Source organism: Orcinus orca, chromosome 4 (assembly GCF_937001465.1).
Source record: "Orcinus orca chromosome 4, mOrcOrc1.1, whole genome shotgun sequence".
Lineage (NCBI taxonomy): Eukaryota > Metazoa > Chordata > Mammalia > Artiodactyla > Delphinidae > Orcinus > Orcinus orca.
Genome location: NC_064562.1, coordinates 48877464 through 48899091, shown reverse-complemented (window position 1 = coordinate 48899091; position 21628 = coordinate 48877464). Strand labels below are relative to the sequence as shown.

General features: G+C 39.3%; 1 protein-coding gene and 1 non-coding gene across 4 annotated transcripts in view; both read left to right on the top strand.

The window, feature by feature from the left end:
* USO1 (USO1 vesicle transport factor) overlaps positions 1–13143 on the top strand; it is a 92461-nt gene extending 79318 nt beyond the window's left edge. For all 3 annotated transcript variants that reach the window (XM_004280193.2, XM_033406509.2, XM_049709363.1), the window contains 7 exons: positions 2259–2397; positions 4493–4656; positions 5611–5700; positions 8227–8325; positions 9616–9723; positions 11322–11537; positions 12102–13143. In XM_004280193.2, the coding sequence (XP_004280241.1) occupies positions 2259–2397; positions 4493–4656; positions 5611–5700; positions 8227–8325; positions 9616–9723; positions 11322–11537; positions 12102–12191 (906 nt within the window). In that variant the 3' untranslated portion in view covers positions 12192–13143. The remainder of the gene's footprint in view (positions 1–2258; positions 2398–4492; positions 4657–5610; positions 5701–8226; positions 8326–9615; positions 9724–11321; positions 11538–12101) is intronic.
* Positions 13144–19308: 6165 nt separating this feature from the next.
* Positions 19309–19381, top strand: TRNAA-CGC (transfer RNA alanine (anticodon CGC)). The gene has a single exon. It is a non-coding gene; the product is annotated as a tRNA-Ala (tRNA).
* Positions 19382–21628: the final 2247 nt, after the last annotated feature.

Here is a 21628-nt window from a genome sequence, read left to right as displayed (position 1 = left end):
ATTGAGAGGCACCTAACTTAGCTAGGTAGGAGCAGGTGCTTGGAGAAGACAGAGAAGCTGAGTCCTAATAGGATGACAATGAGTGAGCTAGGCAAGCAGAGAGAGGGACGGGAGGTGTTACTGGCATGGACACAGAACGCTCGTTGGCTGTATGAAGGAGAATTTGAGAGGCAAGGCTAGAGAGAGGGAGCCCAAGGAGGGTGGTGGTGGTGGGTGGCAATTGGGAAACTGACGGTTGACGACGATGATAGCGGCTGCTGTTTTGTGTACTGTGTTCTAGGTGCTCACCGAATACAGTTAAACACCATCTCATTTACTTTTCACAATATCCCTTCAAAGTAGCTGACATCTGCAGTTCAGAATAAATGAGTAATCTGAGACTTAGAGAATTTAAACTTGTCCGAGGTCACTCAGTGCTTGGTGGAACAGAATTCAAATACATGTGTGTTACTGGGACTCCAAAGCTCACACTGTGTGGTATAGAGGGGACAGTCCTGAGAAATGTGGAAACCAAAGAAGATAAAACTGACAGGACTTGGTAGTGATTGGGCCTGGGGACGAGGGAGTAGAAAGGGTCAGATACGATCCTTAGATCTCTGTCTTGCGCACCCGAATAGATGATATTAAATTAGATAGAACAAGAGGGAGCTGAATTACTAGAGTGCGTCATGATGAGTTAAGTTGAAACTACATTTTCAAAATCATCAGCTGACATTTTCTTTGCAGGATACCGATGAACCCCACACTTGGGTAGTGTTGAGCACCTTACACCTTCCATTGCATTCCTTCAGGATGTTTCTTGGTTTTCTTCTCTCATTTAATTCCTCACTCTGGTACATATACCTTTATTGGAATGGAATCCTAGAAAGTGCTGCAGTGTTATGGTGTTAAAATTCCAGAGTCATGGAAACAATATACAGGGGCATCTCAAGTGGGGCAGGCTGCTGCCCCTTCCCTGCACTGCCCTCCACCCCCTGCTGATTGTGACAGCTTGAGGCAGGTGTGGCTCCTAAGAGCTTTTGTGTAGAGCCCTCTGAATGAGAGCTGCCGATGTATTCTTCTCTTCCCCGCAATCTGTATTGTTGAGAATGAAATTCTCAGAAAGAATAAAAATATACTAGTGGTGTATTTAGCGTTCAGTCTGAGCTTTTCAGTTTATAAGCAGATTAGTAAATTAGAATCATCTTTGAATGATCCAAATTTGAATCATTACACTACCCATGGTTATTAGGATTTTTCATCTGTCTTAGTACAAATTTGGAGTCATTTCCAGATGGTAAAATGTAATTTTTAGAGCAATGGGAAATAAATACTTGGAATGTGATATTATAGCTTGCTTGCACTTGGAGCTGATAAATATGGTTGATTTGGAAGAAGAAAAGAGTGATTTGACACAATTACTATAATCACTTTTCTTTAGAAATGTTAATTTTAAATATTCTCATCACTTAGAATGCCATTTGACAATTAGGCAACAAGCATCAAGAGCTGTAAAATGTTTATATAAACTTTGAATTACATTTGATAATGCATCCTAAGGAAATTCTCCAAAATTCAGGAGAACAGTTATATGGACTAAAGTATTTATTGTAATGATATTATCATTTAGAAAAATGGAGAGCAACCCCAGTGTCGCTTTTGAGTATAAATTACATTGCATCTACTGATTAATGTTGGGAAATTTTGATTGAGTAGTAAGCAAATTAAAGGTTACAAAATGTATGTGGATGGATTATGACAAGTTTAAAAAACCTGGGTTGGAAAGAATTAGAAGAAAATGAAGACAGATCAAATTCTAACTAGTTACTACACTAGGGTGATAAGAGATGAAACCTGTTTTTTTCAGAATTCTAAGTGTTCTGTTATATGATTGTCTTTTAATGTTAAAAGTAACAGAGGTACATACATATATATACATATACTAAGCTTCTTAAATAATTTGGTATAAATATCTTAAATAGTTTGATGGACCATAAAATGAAGTTTTTAAAATTGACCTCCCCCCACCCCCAAACCAAAATTACGGTGAGATTGCAGACTGCGCCATATGATGGGGCCTTGAAATCTTACAGTTCTGCTGCATGTTAATTGGCCTTGGTGCATATATTAATGTGTTATTGCTTAATTATAGAATGCTTTTGGAAATATTGAGTAGTTTAACATCCTCACCCAAAATAATCTCTAATTTTTAATTTGTTCATCCTCTTAATGCTAACTAGTCTGAATTTAAAACACTTCAATTATGTTTTGGTTCACAGGATCTGCAACTTGAGGAATTGAAGCAGCAGATTTCTACGTTAAAATGTCAAAACGAACAGCTCCAGACAGCAGTCACACAGCAAGTATCTCAGATTCAGCAACACAAGGATCAGTATAATCTTCTTAAAGTACAGCTAGGTAAGTGTAGCTAGCCATTCCTGTTGTAGTGTCCCCAGGAGCTGGACAAAGTCAGACAGGTTATTCTTGTGGACTAGTCTTTCTGTAACCTTAAATTAATCACTGTGACAAACATGTAAGTCAGAGTTTGAAGTCCAAGCTCTCTGCTCAGTGTTTGATTATCTGATCCATTGATTCTCAACCTTAGCTACCTATACATTAAGATCCCCTGATATTTTTATTTTTTTAACACCAATACTGAAACCCCACTGAGGTTTCTAATTTAATTAGTTGGGGGTTGGGTCCAGGCATCAGTGATTATTAATTACAAGCTCCCCAGGTGATTCTAATGTCTAGCCAGTTGAGCCAGCCAGTTGACTGGTCTAACCTTTTCATTTTCTTATCTGCAAAACGGAGCTGATAGTAGCACCTGTGTCATCTGAGAATTAAATGAAATAATATATATAAAATTCTAGTTCAGTGCCTGGCACATGCTAGGAGCTCAGATGCTTGTAAATAGTCTCATTCTACACTGCTTATGGGTGGAATGCTAGCTACTTAGAAATATAATTAATTTTATTTATATGAAGGTAACCAAAATTTTCAGAAGAAAATATCTTTTACTTCCTCTATTTAATGACAATAATTTGTCAGTTCTTTTAGTCCATATAGAAAGCTATTCCTTTGTGAAGTTTTTTTAGAAATATTTATTTATTTATTTGGCCACACCGGGTCTTAGTTGCTGCGTGTGAGATATTTAGCTGCAGCATGCGAACTCTTAGTTGTGACATGTGGGATCTAGTTCCCTGACCAGGGGTCGAACCTGGGCCCCCTGCATTGGGAGTGCAGGGTATTAGCCCCTGGACCACCAGGGAAGTGTGCTGTGAAGATTTTTAAAAGGATTTTATTTTCTCTTACATTAATTGACAGAATTGGAATTTCAAATACTGTAATTCTTTTTTTTTTTTAAATCTTTATTGGAGTATAATTGCTTTACAATGGTGTGTTAGTTTCTGCTTTATAACAAAGTGAATCAGTTATACATATACATATGTCCCCATATCTCTTCCCTCTTGCGTCTCCCTCCCACCCTCCCTATCCCACCCCTCTAGGGGGTCACAAAGCACCGAGCTGATCTCCCTGTGCTATGCGGCTGCTTCCCACTAGCTATCTATTTTACGTTTGGTAGTGTATATATGTCCATGCCACTTTGTCCCAGCTTACCCTTCCCCCTCCCCGTATCCTCAAGTCCATTCTCTAGTTAGGTCTGTGTCTTTATTCCCATCTTGCCCCTAGGTTCTTCATGACCTGTTTTTTTTTGTTTTTTTTTTTATTCCATATTATATGGTATTTGTTTTTCTCTTTTTGACTTACTTCACTCTGTATGACAGACTCTAGGTCCATCCACCTCACTACAAATAACTCAATTTCGTTTCTTTTTATGGCTAATATTCCATTGTATATGTGTGCCACATCTTCTTTATCCATTCATCCGATGATGGACACTTAGGTTGCTTCCATGTCCTGGCTATTGTAAATAGAGCTGCAATGAACATTTTGGTACATGACTCTTTGAATTACGGTTTTCTCAGGGTATATGCCCAGTAGTGGGATTGCTGGGTCATATGGTAGTTCTTTTTGTAGTTTCTTAAGGAACCTCCATACTGTTCTCCATAGTGGCTGAACCAATTCACATTCCCACCAACAGTGCAAGAGGTAAACTACTGTAATTCTTAATCTTAGATCACTAAACCATGCAGTTTAGTCTTAAGACTATGCTCTTTTTCTTCCCAGAAACCCTGAAAATATCATTATTTTTATCAATACACTGTTTTTCAGAACTTCCCTGGCAGTCCAGTGGTTAAGACTCCATGCTCCCAACGTAGGGGGCATTGGGATCCCTGGTCAGGGGACTAAAATCCTACATGCCGCACCTACGGCATGGCTGGAAAAAAACAAAACAAAAAACCACTATTTTGCAAAGATGAAATGTGCTTGCAAAAATCCTGCCCAAGTAATTATTAAGGAAAGTATGTATTTATTTTATACTTGAATCATCAATTCAAAAAATGAAAGGTTTCGTGCTGGCTTTTCAAATTTTATGCCTGTCTAATAGGAAAAGACAATCAGCATCAAGGTTCTTACAGTGATGGGGCTCAGATGAATGGTATTCAGCCAGAAGAAATTGCTAGGTTGCGAGAAGAGATAGAGGAATTAAAAAGCAATCAGGAACTTTTACAAAGCCAACTGGCTGAAAAGGACGCTTTCATTGAAAATTTGGTAAGTGAATGTTGACATTTTTTAAACAAGAAGTCAAGAATAATTCTCATTATCCAGCTTGTTTATTTTTCTCGATCCCTTAAGATACAGTATCATATTAAGGTTTTAGAATATGAGCTCTGGTGTCAGACTGTCTAAAGCTTCAGTGCTTCCTAGCTAACTGAATTTAAGCAACTTAGTTAACCTCTTTAAACTTGTTTCCTGAGCTATAAAATGGTGGTGGTGATATCTGTCTCATTGCTGTGAGAATTAAATGAGATACATTGTTAAAACCTCTTTTATTGATTTTTTTTTTAAAGATAGATTTTATTCATTTCTTTAAAATTTTTTATTTTTTTTACTTTCGGCTGCATTGGGTCTTTGTTGCTGTGTGCGGGCTTTCTCTGGTTGCAGTGAGCAGGGGCTAGTCTCCGTTGCATTGCACGGGCTTCTCATTGCGTGGCTTCTCTTGTCACGGAGCACAGGCTCTAGGCGCACGGGCTCAGTAGTTGTGGTTCGTGGACTTTAGAATGCAGGATCAGTAGCTGTGGCACACAGACTGATGTGCTCCGCGGCATGTGGGATCTTCCCGGACCAGGGCTCGAACCCATGTCCCCTGCGTTGGCAGGCAGATTCTTAACTATTGTGCTGCCAGAGAAGCCCTGTATAAGGTTCTTTTAATACATGGAAATCACTCAATAAATACCTGCTTTTATGCTCTTTCTTCATATGACCTCAGTTAAGTGCCTAGATTTAATAAATTACTTGGCATGAGTATAAATTTATTAGCTATGGAAAATTTGTAGACAGTATGTGCTATGTTGAAATGTTATTTTGAGTATAAAATTTTACATGTCAATGTGAAATTTTTTGGTAAACGTATACCAGACATAGCTTATATATGTACAGTTTTGGGGTTTTTTCTGTCTCTTTAAACTGAATTTATTTCATAGTTTATTTCTATGCTCTTTGTAGAAATCGTCCCAACCATCACCTGGCACAAATGAACAGTCTTCAGCGACAGCTTCAGCAAGAGATTCTGAACAAATTGAAGAATTAAAACAGGTCATTTTTCAGCTTGATCCAAGCTCTGTTTTGTCTTGTTTTAATTATAATAGCATAACAGCACTGCAGTTCCATTAATCTAGAACTGCTTTGTCAGGTGTAAGCAAAATTTGATAGTGAAGACAGCCATTTGAAAATCCAGAAGCTGTTTTAATTATACAGTAATGGTATTTTGCTTTATATTGTGTTTTTATTTTTCAGTGATGTTCTTTTTAACAGATCTCAGCATCTTACCCAGATTATTTATAGATTATCAGTAAACTAACAGTTAAGGAAACCTTAAATATATTTATAAGCCACAAATATGAAGATATAAAGTCTTATGCCTAATTTTCATGATAACTGGTTGGTTAAATGTATCGGGCATTTAAGTCATTCTATCCAGAAAAATGTTGGTTTTTAAAATTGGAAAAGGGAAAAACAGGAAGTAAACTTGTATATATCTCAATTAGATGACTCTAGCTAAAAAGCAAAATATACTTTTTCTGCTGTAGTAATTTATATTGTTTAGAAAAGCAAATAAGCCTTTTCCTCCTTCCATCCTCCCCTCCTTCCTTCCTTTCTTGAAGAAGGAATATATGTTTCTTTAAAAGAAAAAAAAAAGTGTTACTGAAGAAAGAAGTGAACAGCCTGGCCAAGCTAGGACTAACTTCCTTCTCCCTCCAGTAGCCAGCTGGTCCTTACCCACTGACATGTCTGATATGATGGGAATGATCGGAAAGAGAGAAACAAAATGTCTTATTTTGATAGTGTCTTTGTACCCCAGAGTAGATTCTACAATCTACTTAAGTTATGTTTTTTAAAAATAATAATAATAAAAAAAATAATATGTTTTTTAAAAATAATAATTCTACAATCTACTTAAGTTATGTTTTTTAAAAATAATAATAAAAATAATAATAATTTGTCATTAACGATTTACAAGTCTCTAATATGTGTCCATAATGTTTTGTTCTTGTGAGGAAGAGCAATATCTATTTTGATTTTATTAATTCTAGAACTATATTAAAATTAAAGGGAATTAAGTTATTAATATATACCCTTAGTTTGTAAATCCCAAGTAAAAATTTTTACTTTTTGTGTTTCCCAAAGATATATTTTAAATATTATTTATTTATTTATTTATTTGGTTGTGCCAGGTCTTAGTTGTGGCATTCAGGCTCCTTAGTTGTGGCACGTGGGCTCCTTAGTTGCAGCATGCATGTGGGATCTAGTTCCCTGACCAAGGATCAGACCCGGGCCCCCTGCATTGGGATCGCAGAGTCTTACCCACTGCACCAGCAGGGAAGTGCCCCAAAGATATATTTTAAATGACAGTTTTGTTTTTTATAATATGTAGTAAAATATGGTATAAAAAGAAAACCAAAAAGGTTCATAATTTCCATGTTTACATGACTCATTTTGATAACTGAAAAAAAGCAATCCAAGAAAAGGCATGTATGTACATGATAGAAAGTTTTAAGAGAATAAAAATGCTTTCTACGTGACAGCATCCCACTACTTACCACAATATCTCCAGACACTGCCAGATATCTTGGGGGAAGATAGCCCCTAGTGGAGAACCACTGTTACAATTGTTTTATTTTCCTGTACTTTTTCTGGGGGTGGGGGAGAGAGCAAGAAGTTTGGAAATTTCAACATCTGTAATATATAAACTTTCAATTAATTCTGCCACTTTCACTAGAGTACTTTTTTATTTTTTTGGCCGCACTGTGTGGCATGCAGGATCTTAGTTCCCCAACCAGGGCTCGAACCTGTGCCCCCTGTATTGGGAGCATGGAGTCTTAACCACTGGACCGCTAGGGAAGTCTAATGCTTTCATCTATGTTTGGTGGCCCCCAAGTCTAAAACCATCCTATTTTGCCCTTTTCAAATAATATACCTTTAGTCTTCCACCAGGAGAAAAGGAAAAGTTACCTGATGCATGAGAGTAGGACAGGGATTTGGTGGTCTATTCCTAAGCCGGCTTTCAACCAACCCTGCTGTTTTTGACTCCATTTTTACCCACACTTTCCAAAACATCCCAGGCCCTTTGGTAGTTATGCATTGTAAGTCAGGTAGCAGCATGGCTTTCTAAAAGGTCAGCCTACGTTTCAGCTGTCTCACGTGTGCTGAGTCAGTTACCACTGTCGTTTGCTTTCTGAAATTCCCCAATTTATTGCTCTTTTCTTTTACTCTCTGTCCTTGTGGGTTTCTCCCTCCTGCCCACCCTTCCACCGTCCCTCTCTCCCTACCTCCTTCCCACCTTCCTTTCTCGTTCCCTTCCTCCCTCCCTTTATAATTTTTTACATTGGATCTCACAAGGAAGCAGAGGTGAACATGTTTAATCTACACGTTTAATTCTCCATCTTGAACCCACCAAGTTCAAGAATAGTTCTTCCACTTAAATTTTAAAACTTGGAAGTTGTGATTTGAGAGAGAAGGGCCAAGAAAGGAAATAATTTTTTATTTCTTCCTGTAAATAGACATTTCCTTGATGAAATTAGTGCTATTTAATGTTACAGCTTAACTATTTTTGTCTCTTAGGAACTGGCAACATTAAAGTCTCAGTTAAACTCACAGTCTTCTGAGATCACCAAACTACAGACAGAAAAGCAGGAGCTGTTACAGAAAACAGAAGCATTTGTAAGTTAATTATTTTTTTGTTCTCAAAGGTAATAAACACAAGGTTGGAAGGTTATTTATCAGCCACTGTGGAAAAGAAGCAAATTTGTCAGATAGCACCTTCCATTCAGGTTATCCGTTAGCCAGAGTTCCAGTCACATAGGCTTCTTGGCCATGAGGACAGCCATATTATAGTCAGACTCACCAGGTCAGTTTAATCAGTTATTCACGGTTCATTTTGTTGGTATTTTATATTTCACCCCATCTTTGTCTCCTTCATTCTAACCTGGCAGGTTTTCTGCTGGTATAAAATTGTCAAAAACCTTGTTGGTGACCCATGCAATTCACAGGGTTCCAAGCCATCAAGCAGAGTTCTCCTGGATCCCTCCTGGGGAACCACATTTCTATTCCAGCTTCTACAGAGATGGTTGATTGTGTCCATGTGTTACACGAGTAACGGCTTCACAAATGGTTGTCCAGCCACACCCCTGATGTTTCAGTAGAACATGCTTTGTCATTTATTGCAATAGGGATAGGCTGAGAATCTTCTGAATCTTCAAGTTCTGATTCCCTTTTCTTAACAGTTCCTCCTTCAGTTTATCTCTGTCCTCTCACATTTTACTATAAGCAGCAAGGAGAAACCAGGCCACACCTTTAATGCTTTGGTTAGAGGTTTCCTCAGCTAAATAGTTCCATCACTCACAAGTTCTGCTTTTCACAACACTAGAACTCAATTCAGCTAAGTTCTTTGCCACATTATATATAACAAGGATCACCTTTCCTCCATTTTCCAATAACATGTTCCTCATCTCTGAGAGCTCACCAAAACCTTTAACATCCATACTTCTACCAACATTCTGTTCATGATGATACATGTTTTCACTAAGACCATAGAAGCTTTCTCTATAGAAAGCTTTATGAGCCCTTACTGGAATTACCTTGAATGTCCATATTTCCATCGACAGTCTCTTCAAGCTAATTTAGACTTTGTCTTACATGAACCTCAAAATTCTTTTAGCCTCTACCAGTTCCAAAGACCCTTCCACAGTTTAAGGTATTTGCTTAACCCAGCCTTCCTCATACTCTGATGAGAGCTGATGCCGTGCCACTCCTGACTCAGCCTCCCGCTCCACTGAAGGGGCAACTTATCTATGTAGGGAAAGCACTTTATTGTGGGTAAATACATAAAGAATTAGACTTTCTGTTATTGGAGAGAAAATTTCAAAATAGCTAGAAAATTAAATCATCTTTGGAATTTCGTTTTGATTGTAACTGTAAAGAAACATTTGTTTTTCCAATTTCTACTTTCAGGCAAAATCAGTTCCTGTACCAGGAGAGAGTGAAACTGTAATAGCTACAAAAACTACTGATGTAGAAGGAAGACTGTCAGCATTATTACAAGAAACTAAAGAATTAAAGGTTGGTTTTGGTGAAACTTTTACTCATTGCATATTATATGAAATGAACTCCAGGAAATTTGATTTTATTTCACTTAATTTCTCAAATCCTTAGATTTATGAAGAAAGTTAATGGAGTGTAATTTTATTTCACAATACGTCCATTCCTATTTGGATGACTAAAGGTGGCACAAGTGAAGGGGGTTTTTTTTGTTTTGTTTGTTTGGGCTGTGTTGGGTCTTCATTGCTGTGCACGGGCTTTCTCTAGTTGCAGCAAGCAGGGGCTACTCTTCGTTGCGGTGCACAGGCTTCTCATTGCAGTGGCTTCTCTTGTTGCAGAGCATGGGCTCTAGGCACGTGGGCTTCAGTAGTTGCAGCACATGGGCTCAGTAGTTGTGGCTCACAGGCTATAGAGCTCAGGCTCAGTAGTTGTGGCACACCGGCTTAGGTGCTCCGCAACATGTGGGATCTTCCCAGACCAGGGATCAAACCCGTGTCCCCTGCATTGGCAGGCAGAGTCTTAACCACTGTGCCACCAGGGAAGTCCCACAAATGAAGATTTTTAAATGCCATTTCAAACAGTGGTATTAAATATATAAAATAAGAATGTATATGAATGTACTTTGAAAGTAAAAACATAGATTTTAGTAAGAGTAAAAAAATAGTTAAGTTTGCTTATCAATCTTTAATCACAGTAAGAAACGAGGAGTATAGATTTGGCTAATACACAAGCCACCTGTAGGTTTTCCATAGGCTGAGGAACACAGGCATATTAAATCCTGCCAGCCTTTTGTGTGACAGAGAAATCAAAATAGATAACATGAAGAAAGGAATGAGGTAACAGTAATAAAAAAAAAAGATAGGAATTAAAACATGGAAAAAGGAAGATAATGTGTGATTTTGCCTTTTGGATTGTGGTCAAATTTTTTTTTTTTTTTTTTTTTTTTTTTTGCGGTACGTGGGCCTCTCACTGTTGTGACGTCTCCCGTTGTGGAGCACAGGCTCCGGACGTGCAGGCTCAGCGGCCATGGCTCACGGGCCCAGCCGCTCCGCGGCATGTGGGATCTTCCCGGACCAGGGCACGAACCTGTGTCCCCTGCATCAGCAGGCGGACTCTCAACCACTGCGCCACCAGGGAAGCCCAAATTATTTTATTTTTAAACCATTGATTTTACTTGAAGCTGTTTTTCTTTTCCATTTAATTGTATGTGTGAAGTAGGATAGAATTTTATTTTTAAACTTCAATTCTAATTCTGATGCTAACTAGGCTTCTGTTATAAAATGTTTTATGTCTTTATTTATCCCTCTGATTATCTGAAATGGTAGGATTTTTTGAGGAATAGATGATTAAAACTATTTTTGGTTGTTAAACTCTATTTTTTACAGTAACTATCTTTGATGTATAGCCTAACATAAATTCTCATGTTACTAGATGAGTGTGTGTGTGTGTGTGTGTGTGTGTGTGCGTGTGTTTTAAACCTCCTGTTCCCCCAACCCCTAACCCCAAATTCTTCAGACTAGACAAGCGCAGCAATTTATCAAAGAAAGAACATATTTGTTAAAACCCTAGGAGAGTGAATACTAATTTTAGATTAGTGATTTTCACCTTTCTTCTCCTAGAATGAAATTAAAGCTCTGTCTGAGGAAAGAACTGCTATTAAAGAGCAGCTGGATTCATCTAACAGTACCATTGCCATTTTACAAAATGAGAAAAACAAGCTTGAGGTGGACATTACAGATTCTAAAAAAGAACAAGATGATCTCTTGGTGCTGTTGGCTGATCAGGATCAGAAAATATTTTCATTAAAGAATAAACTCAAGGAACTTGGTCATCCAGTAAGATTGCATTGTTTCCAAAAATGATTTATATTGTGTTTCTTTATGATGTATTTTTAAATATTGTACTGTGACATGGGAATGTTGTGCCTATATATCGATACTACAGGCAGAGATCTGTAGGTACGTGAACGTGGTATCATCTGCACCGCTCTTATGGTATTCAGTGAATAAGACACAGAGTAAATCTGTGTCTTAAGACACAGATTAGATGCAGTTTCCAGCGTTCGTTAACTGTTCTCTTTGGGGCTCTGAGCCTAGAAAGTGAATTGATTTGATTGCTCCTGTGGTAACAAGACTCTCACTATCCAAACGTGTCGTCCTCTTTTGCCGTGTTGATTCAGGTTTGTGTGTAGAGAGGTGTAGCCATCTGGCAGCAAGTTAACCTATGTATCTCGTGTCATGTTAAAAATGACAGGGATCCTTGAACATTAAATCAAGGAAATCAGATGGCCTGTAATCTAATTTCTGGAATAAAGAATGTATCAACAGAGTAGATATCATTATGTGTTGAATGTGAAGTGAGCAAATCCTCAGTGTTAAATGTATATATTTTCCCTTTAGGTTGAAGAAGAGGATGAACTTGAATCCGGAGACCAAGATGATGAGGATGATGAAGATGAAGATGACAGCAAGGAACAGGGTCATATCTAGCTTTACAATCTCTAGGAATGATAGGGGTTACATTGTAACTTTGAAGACGGAGTCTTAAGACAGTGCTTTGGTTTGCCTCCACAGGAAGTAAAGATTTAGAAACCAAGTGGCAGACATTCACTAATACAACTATTGATGTATTTTTAAAATGAAGCCACCACCCATGTTGATAATCCTGTTATTCTGACTTCATGTAGAACACACATCTTTTATTGAACTGGACTATCCCAAAATATAATTTGCAAAGAGCTTCAGACACCAAAAATATAATATTTTCAGGCATGTGGTGGCAATGCTCTTTGCCTTTAGTTCATTGGTTGTTTATATAAGTTCTGTATTTGTCTGCTATTTTTACTTTTCAGAATTTGTGACTTTAAATACTAACACGATTGATTTAATGTGTGTTGGAATCACTGTTTCTAAATTCAGTATTGGAGTTCTTAGCTAATGATTTCCTTTTAAAGGAATGGATTTACTTAAAGGCAAGATAGCATTATTCTGGGGGATAATATATCATCAGCCCTCCATCCAATGTGACTCCTAAGGTGAGTAGGATAGGACAGTGTAGAATGAGTGCCTTGACACTTGATATGGCTGCATTCTGTACCTCAGTGAAGAAGAAGGATATTAGCACGCAGTGAAGAGGAGGGTGTTTCTGAGAAACTTCTGCGACAGTGTATCAGCATGTGTTTGGTTTTGGTTTTATTTTTAAGCTAAACATTAAAACAGATTACAAGTTAACAGCTCATACAGCTCAGAATTAGTATTATTGTTTGATTATTATAAAACATATTATGTTCCTAGTTTTACAAAGATCCAAACTATGGTTTATATAATTTATTGGCATTTTGCTGAATAGGTTTAAGTCAGATAATAGATTTTTAAAAAGCAATGAAGCAATGTGTCAAACTTTAATGTTTTCGTAATAAAAATAGATATTATGTTCACCTAATCCCTCGTCATGGTTCCCTTTTTTAGATTTTGAGAGTAGTAGTCTTTGTACAAGATGAGGCAGAGGGAAGTGGTGAAAGGAGTCCTTCTCTTACTAAAGGACTTTGCTATAACTGCATGATAACAGCAGTCTTATCATTTACAGCCAATAATTAGGATTCCGTAAGATCGGAGGGGGCTAATTGGAACAAAATCAGAAGTTGGAGAAGGGTTTGGATGTTTCTAAATTGAGCATTGGAGTTCTTTCTTCACAATGATTTACTATTTAAAGAAGTAGGCTTTCTTAAAGGCAAGACAGCAAGAGTTGGGGCATTATGTATATCATCTGCCTCCTGGCTTCAGGAATAATTTGAGCAGTCCACTAAGGGGCACAGACTTTTGAAAGAAGTATCTTCACATGTCTTGAAAGGGGAGATGGCTGTGTGTTACAGAGCACCCGTGAATACTGCACCGCGCCCCTGCCTAATCCCACCACTGCCATGCCATCCTGAGATGGCATCTGCCATCAGAGAACCACATGATTTTTACTGGACCAGCTCAGACCGTGTGAAGTTTTCCTAAACTTGACACCACGTAGTGAACATTTCAGGCTAATGTTACAAGGATAAGGAAAAATGTGTCAAGTAAGAGTAGTACTTCCAGAAATAATGGAATACCAAAGATCTTCAGAAAGAAACATCTGCAAAATCAGTGATAGCTTGCCAAAGTTCAGTCACTCAGGCTGGCTTGGAGTAGAGAAGACACAAGAAGGCCTCAAAGCTGCACAGTCCAGCCTGGAGCCCAAGCGGACACCTTCCTAACATAGCTATAGTTTTTTGGGGTTTGTTTGTTTGTCTGTCTGTCTTTGCCTGGATTGCTTCTGGAGCCTCCTAAACTGGTCTCTGCGCCCCCAGTTGGTTGCCGCCTCTGCAGGCCATCCTCCATATTCACTACAATAAGCTTTCTGAAACGCAGATAGGAGCCAAAGAGATTGCAGTTGCCTACTGTCTGGAGCCCTTAGCCATGTGGATAAGACTCTTTGTGCTCTACCACTATCTAGTTTAGCTCCCTTCAAGTATACTTTAGAACCATACCAAGATATTTGCCATCATGGCATACATCCCGCTTTTTCATTTCTCACTTTGCTTTTGCACGTGTTCTTTCCTCTGCCCATTTGTCAGCCCTCACATTAAAGGCTATTTCCATGTATTGAGAGCTGTAACAGTGGAGCAGTCATGAAGCACAAAGCATATTTGTCCTTATTTGAAGTTTTATTCAAGTGTAGTTTACACTTCTAGCACATTGGAAAGGAAAGAATAATCATCCAAGGTTACTACAAAAGGTAAAAGTAACAGCTCACATTTTAGAGTCTTAAGTTACTACTTTGAAATTATGCTGAGAGAAGATCAAACCCTTGTTTGAAAGTTTTGTGGGGTTTTTTTTGTGGCCAGGTAAGGGCCTCATAACGTTCATCAGAACGAAAATCTTTACTGTTACAGCAAAATGTATTAATTCATTCAATGAATATTTACTGAGTGTATAATGTGCTGAGTACTGCTTGTAGGCACTGGGGATATGAATGAGACAAAGTCCCTTCCTCATATAACTTACGTTCTGGAGGAGAAAACAGTAAACAAGTACATAAGCCCATGTCAAATGCTTTGTAGCTTCTGGAAGGGAGCTTGCATTAACCAGAGGAGCAATTAGATCTGATTTGTATTCATAGATTACTTTCTCCACTAGGTCGAGAATTGTCTATGGGGAGGAGGCCAAGAAAGAAAGCCAGGGGACTAGGTAGGAAGCTATTGGCCCCATCTAAGCAAAAGCAGAGGTAGTTCAGACTGCACTGTGGGGGTGGAGGTGTCTAAAGTAGTAGGATTTGGGATACATTTTACAGGTAGAGCTGAGCGGGTTCGTTGATGAATTACATGTGTCTGGGGAGTAGAGGAGCAAGACAAGAATTAACTCCTGGGGGAAGGCGGGAGGAACAGGTTTGGGGTGAGATCTAGAGTTGTGTGTTAGGCTTGCTAAATCTGAGACCCAAGTAGATAGATTTATACTAATAGATGGATGTTCAGTAGGCAGTTTGGAGCTCATTTGTGTTGGAAAAAATAGAGATGGAATTTAAGTCCACCCAGTAGGATAAGTTCTTATGGGCAGTGAGTGTAGAGAGAAGGCAGCCAAGAACTGAGCCTTTGGGCAATTCAGCCTTCAGTGGTGGGGATGGATCTTAAGAAATATTAAATGAGTAACGAAATAGTCTTACTCCAGGGCAAATTGGAGCCTTGGAATTAAGGGGAAAACTGAGCAAGCTCTGACCTTTAAACTGATTTCCTACTGCAATTTTGGAAAATGAAAACTTAATTCTTTTCAAACAGCTTTAATGAAACACATTATTCTATTAACGTAGACTAGTTCTTTACTAGTGAACCTAATTAAACTGTGGGTTTTTTTGTTTGGTTGGTTTTTGTTTTTGTTTGTTTGTTTTGAGGAATCTGTCTTCTAACCAAATAGAAGATATTTATCTAAATAAAATATCTGTTTACAATTACATTATATCCTTTGAGAGGTTTTATTTTAATGCAAGTTATTTTATCAAATTGTGCCTTTTGTGGGTTAGTGACTTGCTTCCCTTCCAGAAACTCTAAAGTTATTCTTGCAGTTTTTCTATGTCTACAACTCAGAAACTTTAGGATTTTCTATAACCTTTCAAAATGAAAATTAAAATGTTTCCAGAGAGGGCTTCCCTGGTGGCGCAGTGGTTGAGAGTCCACCTGCCGATTCAGGGGACACGGGTTCATGCCCTGGTCTGGGAAGATCCCACATGCCACGGAGCGGCTGTGCCCGTGAGCCATGGCCGCTGAGCCTGCGCGTCCAGAGCCTGTGCTCTGCAACAGGAGAGGCCGCAACAGTGAGAGGCCCATGTACAGAAAAAAAAAGTTTCCAGAGAGAAAAACATTAAGGTATGACACATATCTATCTTAAATGTGGTTTCCCTTCCTGCGGATTGACTCATTTTGTGTAGACATAGGTTTTTCCATATTCATTCTAAGCAACCGTGACTAGTTGTTTTAGTTTGAAAAAGCTTAAACATTGACCTTACTACAGTTATATGTTACTCTTGATTTTGCTCCTTACAAAAACGTGAGACCACTTTGTAATTGTTTTTCTACTGTGAGAATGTAAACAAGTGAGTCCCAGTATCTACTTTGCTAGTCTTTTTTCAGCTCTGCCTTTTAATTCTAGATTTATTTAAATAAGTGTATTATTCTCTGAATCTAGTGGGTATCTAAAAGGGTAAAACCATTTTGTAACTCTTAACAAGTTCTGTCACCCCTCTGTGACATTTCATGCCAATACCCTGTGAAATAACTTGTTGCCTAGTATCAGGGAGAAGGTGAGATGCAAACTAGTTGCTGTGGTGGATATGGAGTGGAACTTTCTGATTCTTTTTTACCCTCGTGTTCTAGACCCAAAATGAGGTTGCATAAATAAAGCCTGTAAAACAAAAAAATGTAGGCAACTGTTTTGCAGCAAAAATGGTTAGCCTGTTTAAAAGCAGGATGAGCTGAATAAAAGGTTAAGTATTACCTAGGTTTCTATACTGCACTACAAATTTAGTGGCTTAAAATAACACACATTTATTATCTCCCTAGTTGGGTCAGGAGTCAGGGCACAGCTTAACTAGGTCCTCTGCTTTTGGTCCCAAGGCCTCAATCAAGGTGGCAGCCAGGCTGTATTCTCATCTGCAGGCTCAACTGGAGGAGGATCAGCTTCCAACACTCATTCACGTTGTTGGTAGAATACATTTCCTTACAGTTGTAGAACTGAGGGCTTCAGTTTCTTACTGGCAGTTGGCGGAAGTCTGCCCTCAGCAACTAACGGTCACCCCTAGTTCCTTGCCTCATGGGCTCCCTCAACATGCTTGCTGACTTCATCAAGCCAGCAAGGGAAAGCTCTAGCCCCAGTCAGCCAGCAAGACTGTGTTTTATACACAGTAATATAGGGACTTCCCTGGTGGCTCAGTGGTCAAGAATTCGCCTGCCAATTCAGGGGACATGGTTCGATCCCTGGTCCAGGAAGATCCCACATGCTGCCTCACAACTAATCCTGCAAGCCACAACTACTGAAGCCCGCGCGCCTAGAGCCCGTGCTCTGCAACAAGAGAAGCCACCACAGTGAGAAGCCCGGGCACCACAACGAAGAGTAGCCCCTGCTCGCCACACCTAGAGAAAGCCGCACACAGCAACGAAGACCCAGTGCAGCCAAATATAAATAAAATTAAAGTAATATAATCACAGACGTGACGTTCATCACCATGCTGTAGTCAATTGGTTAGAAACAGATCAGGTCCTGCCCACTCTTGGGAGGGGATTACACAGAGGCATGAATACCAGGAAGTGGAGATCATGGGATGCTGCATACTTTTGTTTTCTTGAACCGTATTTTTCTTTTTTTTTTAATTTTGGCTGCGTTGGGTCTTTGTTGCTGCGCATGGGCTTTCTCTAGTTGCGGCGAGCAGGGGCTACTCTTCATTGTGGTGCCCAGCCTTCTTGTTGTGGTGGCTTCTCTTGTCGTGGAGCACAGGCTCTAGGGCACATGGGCTTCAGTAGTTGTGGCGCATGGACTCAGTAGTTGTGGCGCACGGGCTTAGTTGCTCTGCAGCATGTGGGATCGTCCCGGACAAGGGATCAAACCCGTGTCCCTTGCATTGGCAGGCGGATTCTTAACCACTGTGCCACCAGAGAAGTCTCCCAAGGATACTTCTTGTTCATGTTCGTGTCCTTAGCATGTCATCTGTACTCTGCCCCGAATCGTCATTCCAAGACCAACACTAAAGAAGCAGGTTCTTCCTCGGACAGGCAGGTCTCTTGGCAAAGGGAAAAGAGAGGTGGCAGAACCTCACGGTGGCTCTTAGAACTTCTGCTTAGAAGTGGCATCACTTTCATTCACATTTCAATGGCCAAAGCAAGTCATGGCCAAACTAATGTCAATGCAGAATATAATCCTTCAGTGGGAACAGGCCTGAGAGGGAGGGAGAGTGAATCACATGTGAAAGTATAACCAGTAAATGTTAGTGTCCTTCACCTCCGTCTTTTCCCTTACTGATCCTGCTGAGGAAGATGGTTGTAGAGCATGAAGAGGCAGTGTAAGACGTGGTTAGTGGTTAGGAGTCTAGATTCTGGAGATAGACTGCCTGAGTTTGAATCCTGACTCTGCCACTTTCCAGCTGTATGGCCTTGAGCAAGTTATTTAACCTCTCTACCCCTCAATTTCCTCTTCCGTGAAATGAGACTAATAACAGTATCTATGTCATAGAGCTGTGGATTAAATTAGTTATGTATGCAAAGTATATAGAACAGTGCCTGGCATGTGGTAGGCCCTGTATAATTGTCAACTGTTGTTGCTGCTGCTGTTATTGTTAGTATTGAAGGAAACCTGGCTTAAAGTCAAAGGACTGGATTTAAAATCTCAGCTTATTCTAGGTCATTAGATTCAAGTGACGTGAGGTCACTTATCCTATTACTGACCTTCAGCAAGTACCTTAATCTCTGAGTACTGATTATTTCTTCATCTGTAAAACTGGAATAACATTCATTTCTAGAGAGGCTGTGTAGAATAGCGGTCCCCAAATTTTTGGCACCAGGGACCAGTTTCATGGAAGACAGTTTTTCCACAGATGGGGGCAGCAGTGGGGGGAAGGTTCAGGCGGTGATGCGAGCGATGGGGAGCGGCCGATGGAGCTTCCCTCGCTCACCTGCCGATCACCCTCTGCTGTGCGGCCCGGTTCCTGACGGGCCACGGACCAGTACCGGTCCATGGCAAATGGGTTGGGGATCCCTGGTGTAGAACAGTGAGTAAAAGCATGGACTCTAGAGCTGGGTTACTTGGGGTCAGATTCCAACTACACCACTTTTAAGCTGTGTGACTGTGGGCAAATTACTTAACCGCTGTGTGCCTCAATTTCATTACCTGTAAAATGAGATAGTAATCGTACCTTATGTTCATAGGCATATTATGGGGATTAAGTGAATTACTAAGAGTTAATATATGTAAAGGTGTGAGAACAATGCTTGTAAATGCTCGAGAACTGATGGCACATATCTAAAGTGCTTAGTAAGTTTTAACTAGTGTTCTTTTCTGACAGAATTTTGAGGATTGACTGTATGAATAGGCATGAGGGACTTCCCTGGTGGTGCAGTGGTTAAGACCCTGCACTCGCAATGCAGGGGGCCTGGGTTCGAACCCTGGTCAGGGAACTACATCCCGCAGGCATGCTGCAACTAAGACCCGGCACAGCCAAATAAATAAGTACTTATTTTAAAAAATAGGCATGTAAAGGTGTTTTATAGAAAGTACTAGTCAAATGTGAAGACTTAGAAATCTGCAATATAGTCTTCTGTGGCTATGTAATTAGGCTTCACCTGGCTTAGCATGCCCAGGCAGCAGTAAACATTTTCTTTTGGAAGTCTGTTCAGCTCAGAGCAACCCCCTTAACTGCCTCCTTTAGCGGGGGATGGGCCCTGGCTGCTATGTTTGTAGCTTGTGAATTGTAGATACAAAAGCTGACACTTGGTCTTGCTTCCAGTATAACTGAGCACTTTACGTATCAAATTCGGGACAAAGCTTTGCACCCTGAGATAAACCAAAAAAATTGGAGTCATTCTGACTGGTTCTGATCTCCAATAATAAAGCCTTAACTATTTCCTGTAAACCTGGACTCCCTAGCCAAAATAATTTTGTCCCTGATTTTTGCCATGCTGCTATCTAAAGATACATCATGACCTTTGTGAAACTGATAGTCATGTGGGAAAGTTGCTGTTTTCCCACCATGAGCTGACAAGTGTAACTGTCATAACCTTTGTAGTTTGAGTTTCTTTTCCTTCAAATACTTGTGCGGGTTTTTTTGTTTTCGTTTTTGTTTTAATCTGGGAAGGCTGTTCCCTTGTACTCTTTGCAAGTAAACTTTATCTTTTCGAAATGTTCCTGTCTTGACTATAGTAGTTGATTGGACTAGGGGTTGCACCCCTGACCCAAGATGGGCCAGATTCTCTGCTCCAGGAATTGGTATTCGTATTCTCTTCCAGCTTCTTAAACCAGGAAGATGTGAACTGGAGGGCTGTGGAGTAGCCGTCTACACCAGATATGGAACAGAGAGGTGGAGAAAGTTCACTGCAGAGAGGAATGAAGCAGAAGCAAGGTGGGGTGGGAATGAGACAGGGGTTGAAGGACAGCCCTAACAGCCAATACGCCAGTAGCCTCCATCCTATCACACTGTTTTATTCACTTTGTAACACCAATCACTGTCTACAAATGTTTGTGTCTCTACACCTCCAAGAATGAAAGTAAGCCCTGTGAGGGCAGGAAAATTGTCTTGTTCATATCTGAATCCCAGTGCCTAGATCAATGCTTGGCATATAGAGGGCAGTCCATAAATACTGACTAGATAAATGAATTCTATTTACTTGTTCATATTCAAATTAGAAATCTGAGAACTTCTGTCCCATTGTTTCAAAGATGTCAATATCTGCTTTGAGTAATTACAAATTTAACAGAATTAGGGACATTGACCAAATAATAATTGCATGTAATTAATTTTGAAGGCTGAGACTTCAAAAATTATAAAGAACTTGCATTCCATGGAATGGGTTGCATTATAGCATCCCTTTAAGAAGGCAAAGTTCATGGGTCATCATGTAGAATGATCTGGGATGATTTCTCCCAGCCATCCCTGGGGTTATAATGATGAGCCCTTAAGAAAATGAGAGAGGGCAGCCGTCTTGTTCCTGTCTTCACTATGAAATCTAGGGGCATAGGCATATAATTGCTTGGTTTTATGTGTGACTTACATAGAACTTTCATTATCCCTTCAAAAGGCCTTTTTCTTACAAAATGTTTAAAGGAATGCCCTTTATAAGTAGCTAATTAACATGGGCATTTTGTGCAATTAATAGTAATGGACTAAAATTTTTCATATATTATCCACCAGTGCTTATTCATGATAAATCTGTTTTGATCATAATGAGTGTTTTTCTCTGGTTAGGTATTTTATCTTTGTTAACACAGAGATAAGCAATTTCCCACCCTAGTTAAGGAGTAATATGGATCTGTATGGTTCATTTATGTTTCTTTTCCACTAACTTTACCTTCCTGAGTCAAAATTTCTCTATGGGGTAAAATGTCATTTAATAAACTTAAGCACTCCTTGATTTTTTAAACCAAAAATGTTTATTATGTCCATTTGTTCTCAGTTTCCTTCTTTGTGAGTTTTTAGGTTTTCTCTCCTCTGTGTGTGTGTGTGTCTGTTTGTGTTGCGTGTGTGGTGTGTTGGAAACAGATTAACCATTTGGGAGGGAATAATTGTTTTTTTGGAGAACTCACTTTCAAATTATGTAGCAGAACCTTTTATTATTATTATTAACTTTTATTGGAGTATAGTTGCTTTACAATGTTGTGTTGGTTTCTGCTGTGCAGCAAAGTGAATCAGTTATACATATACATATATC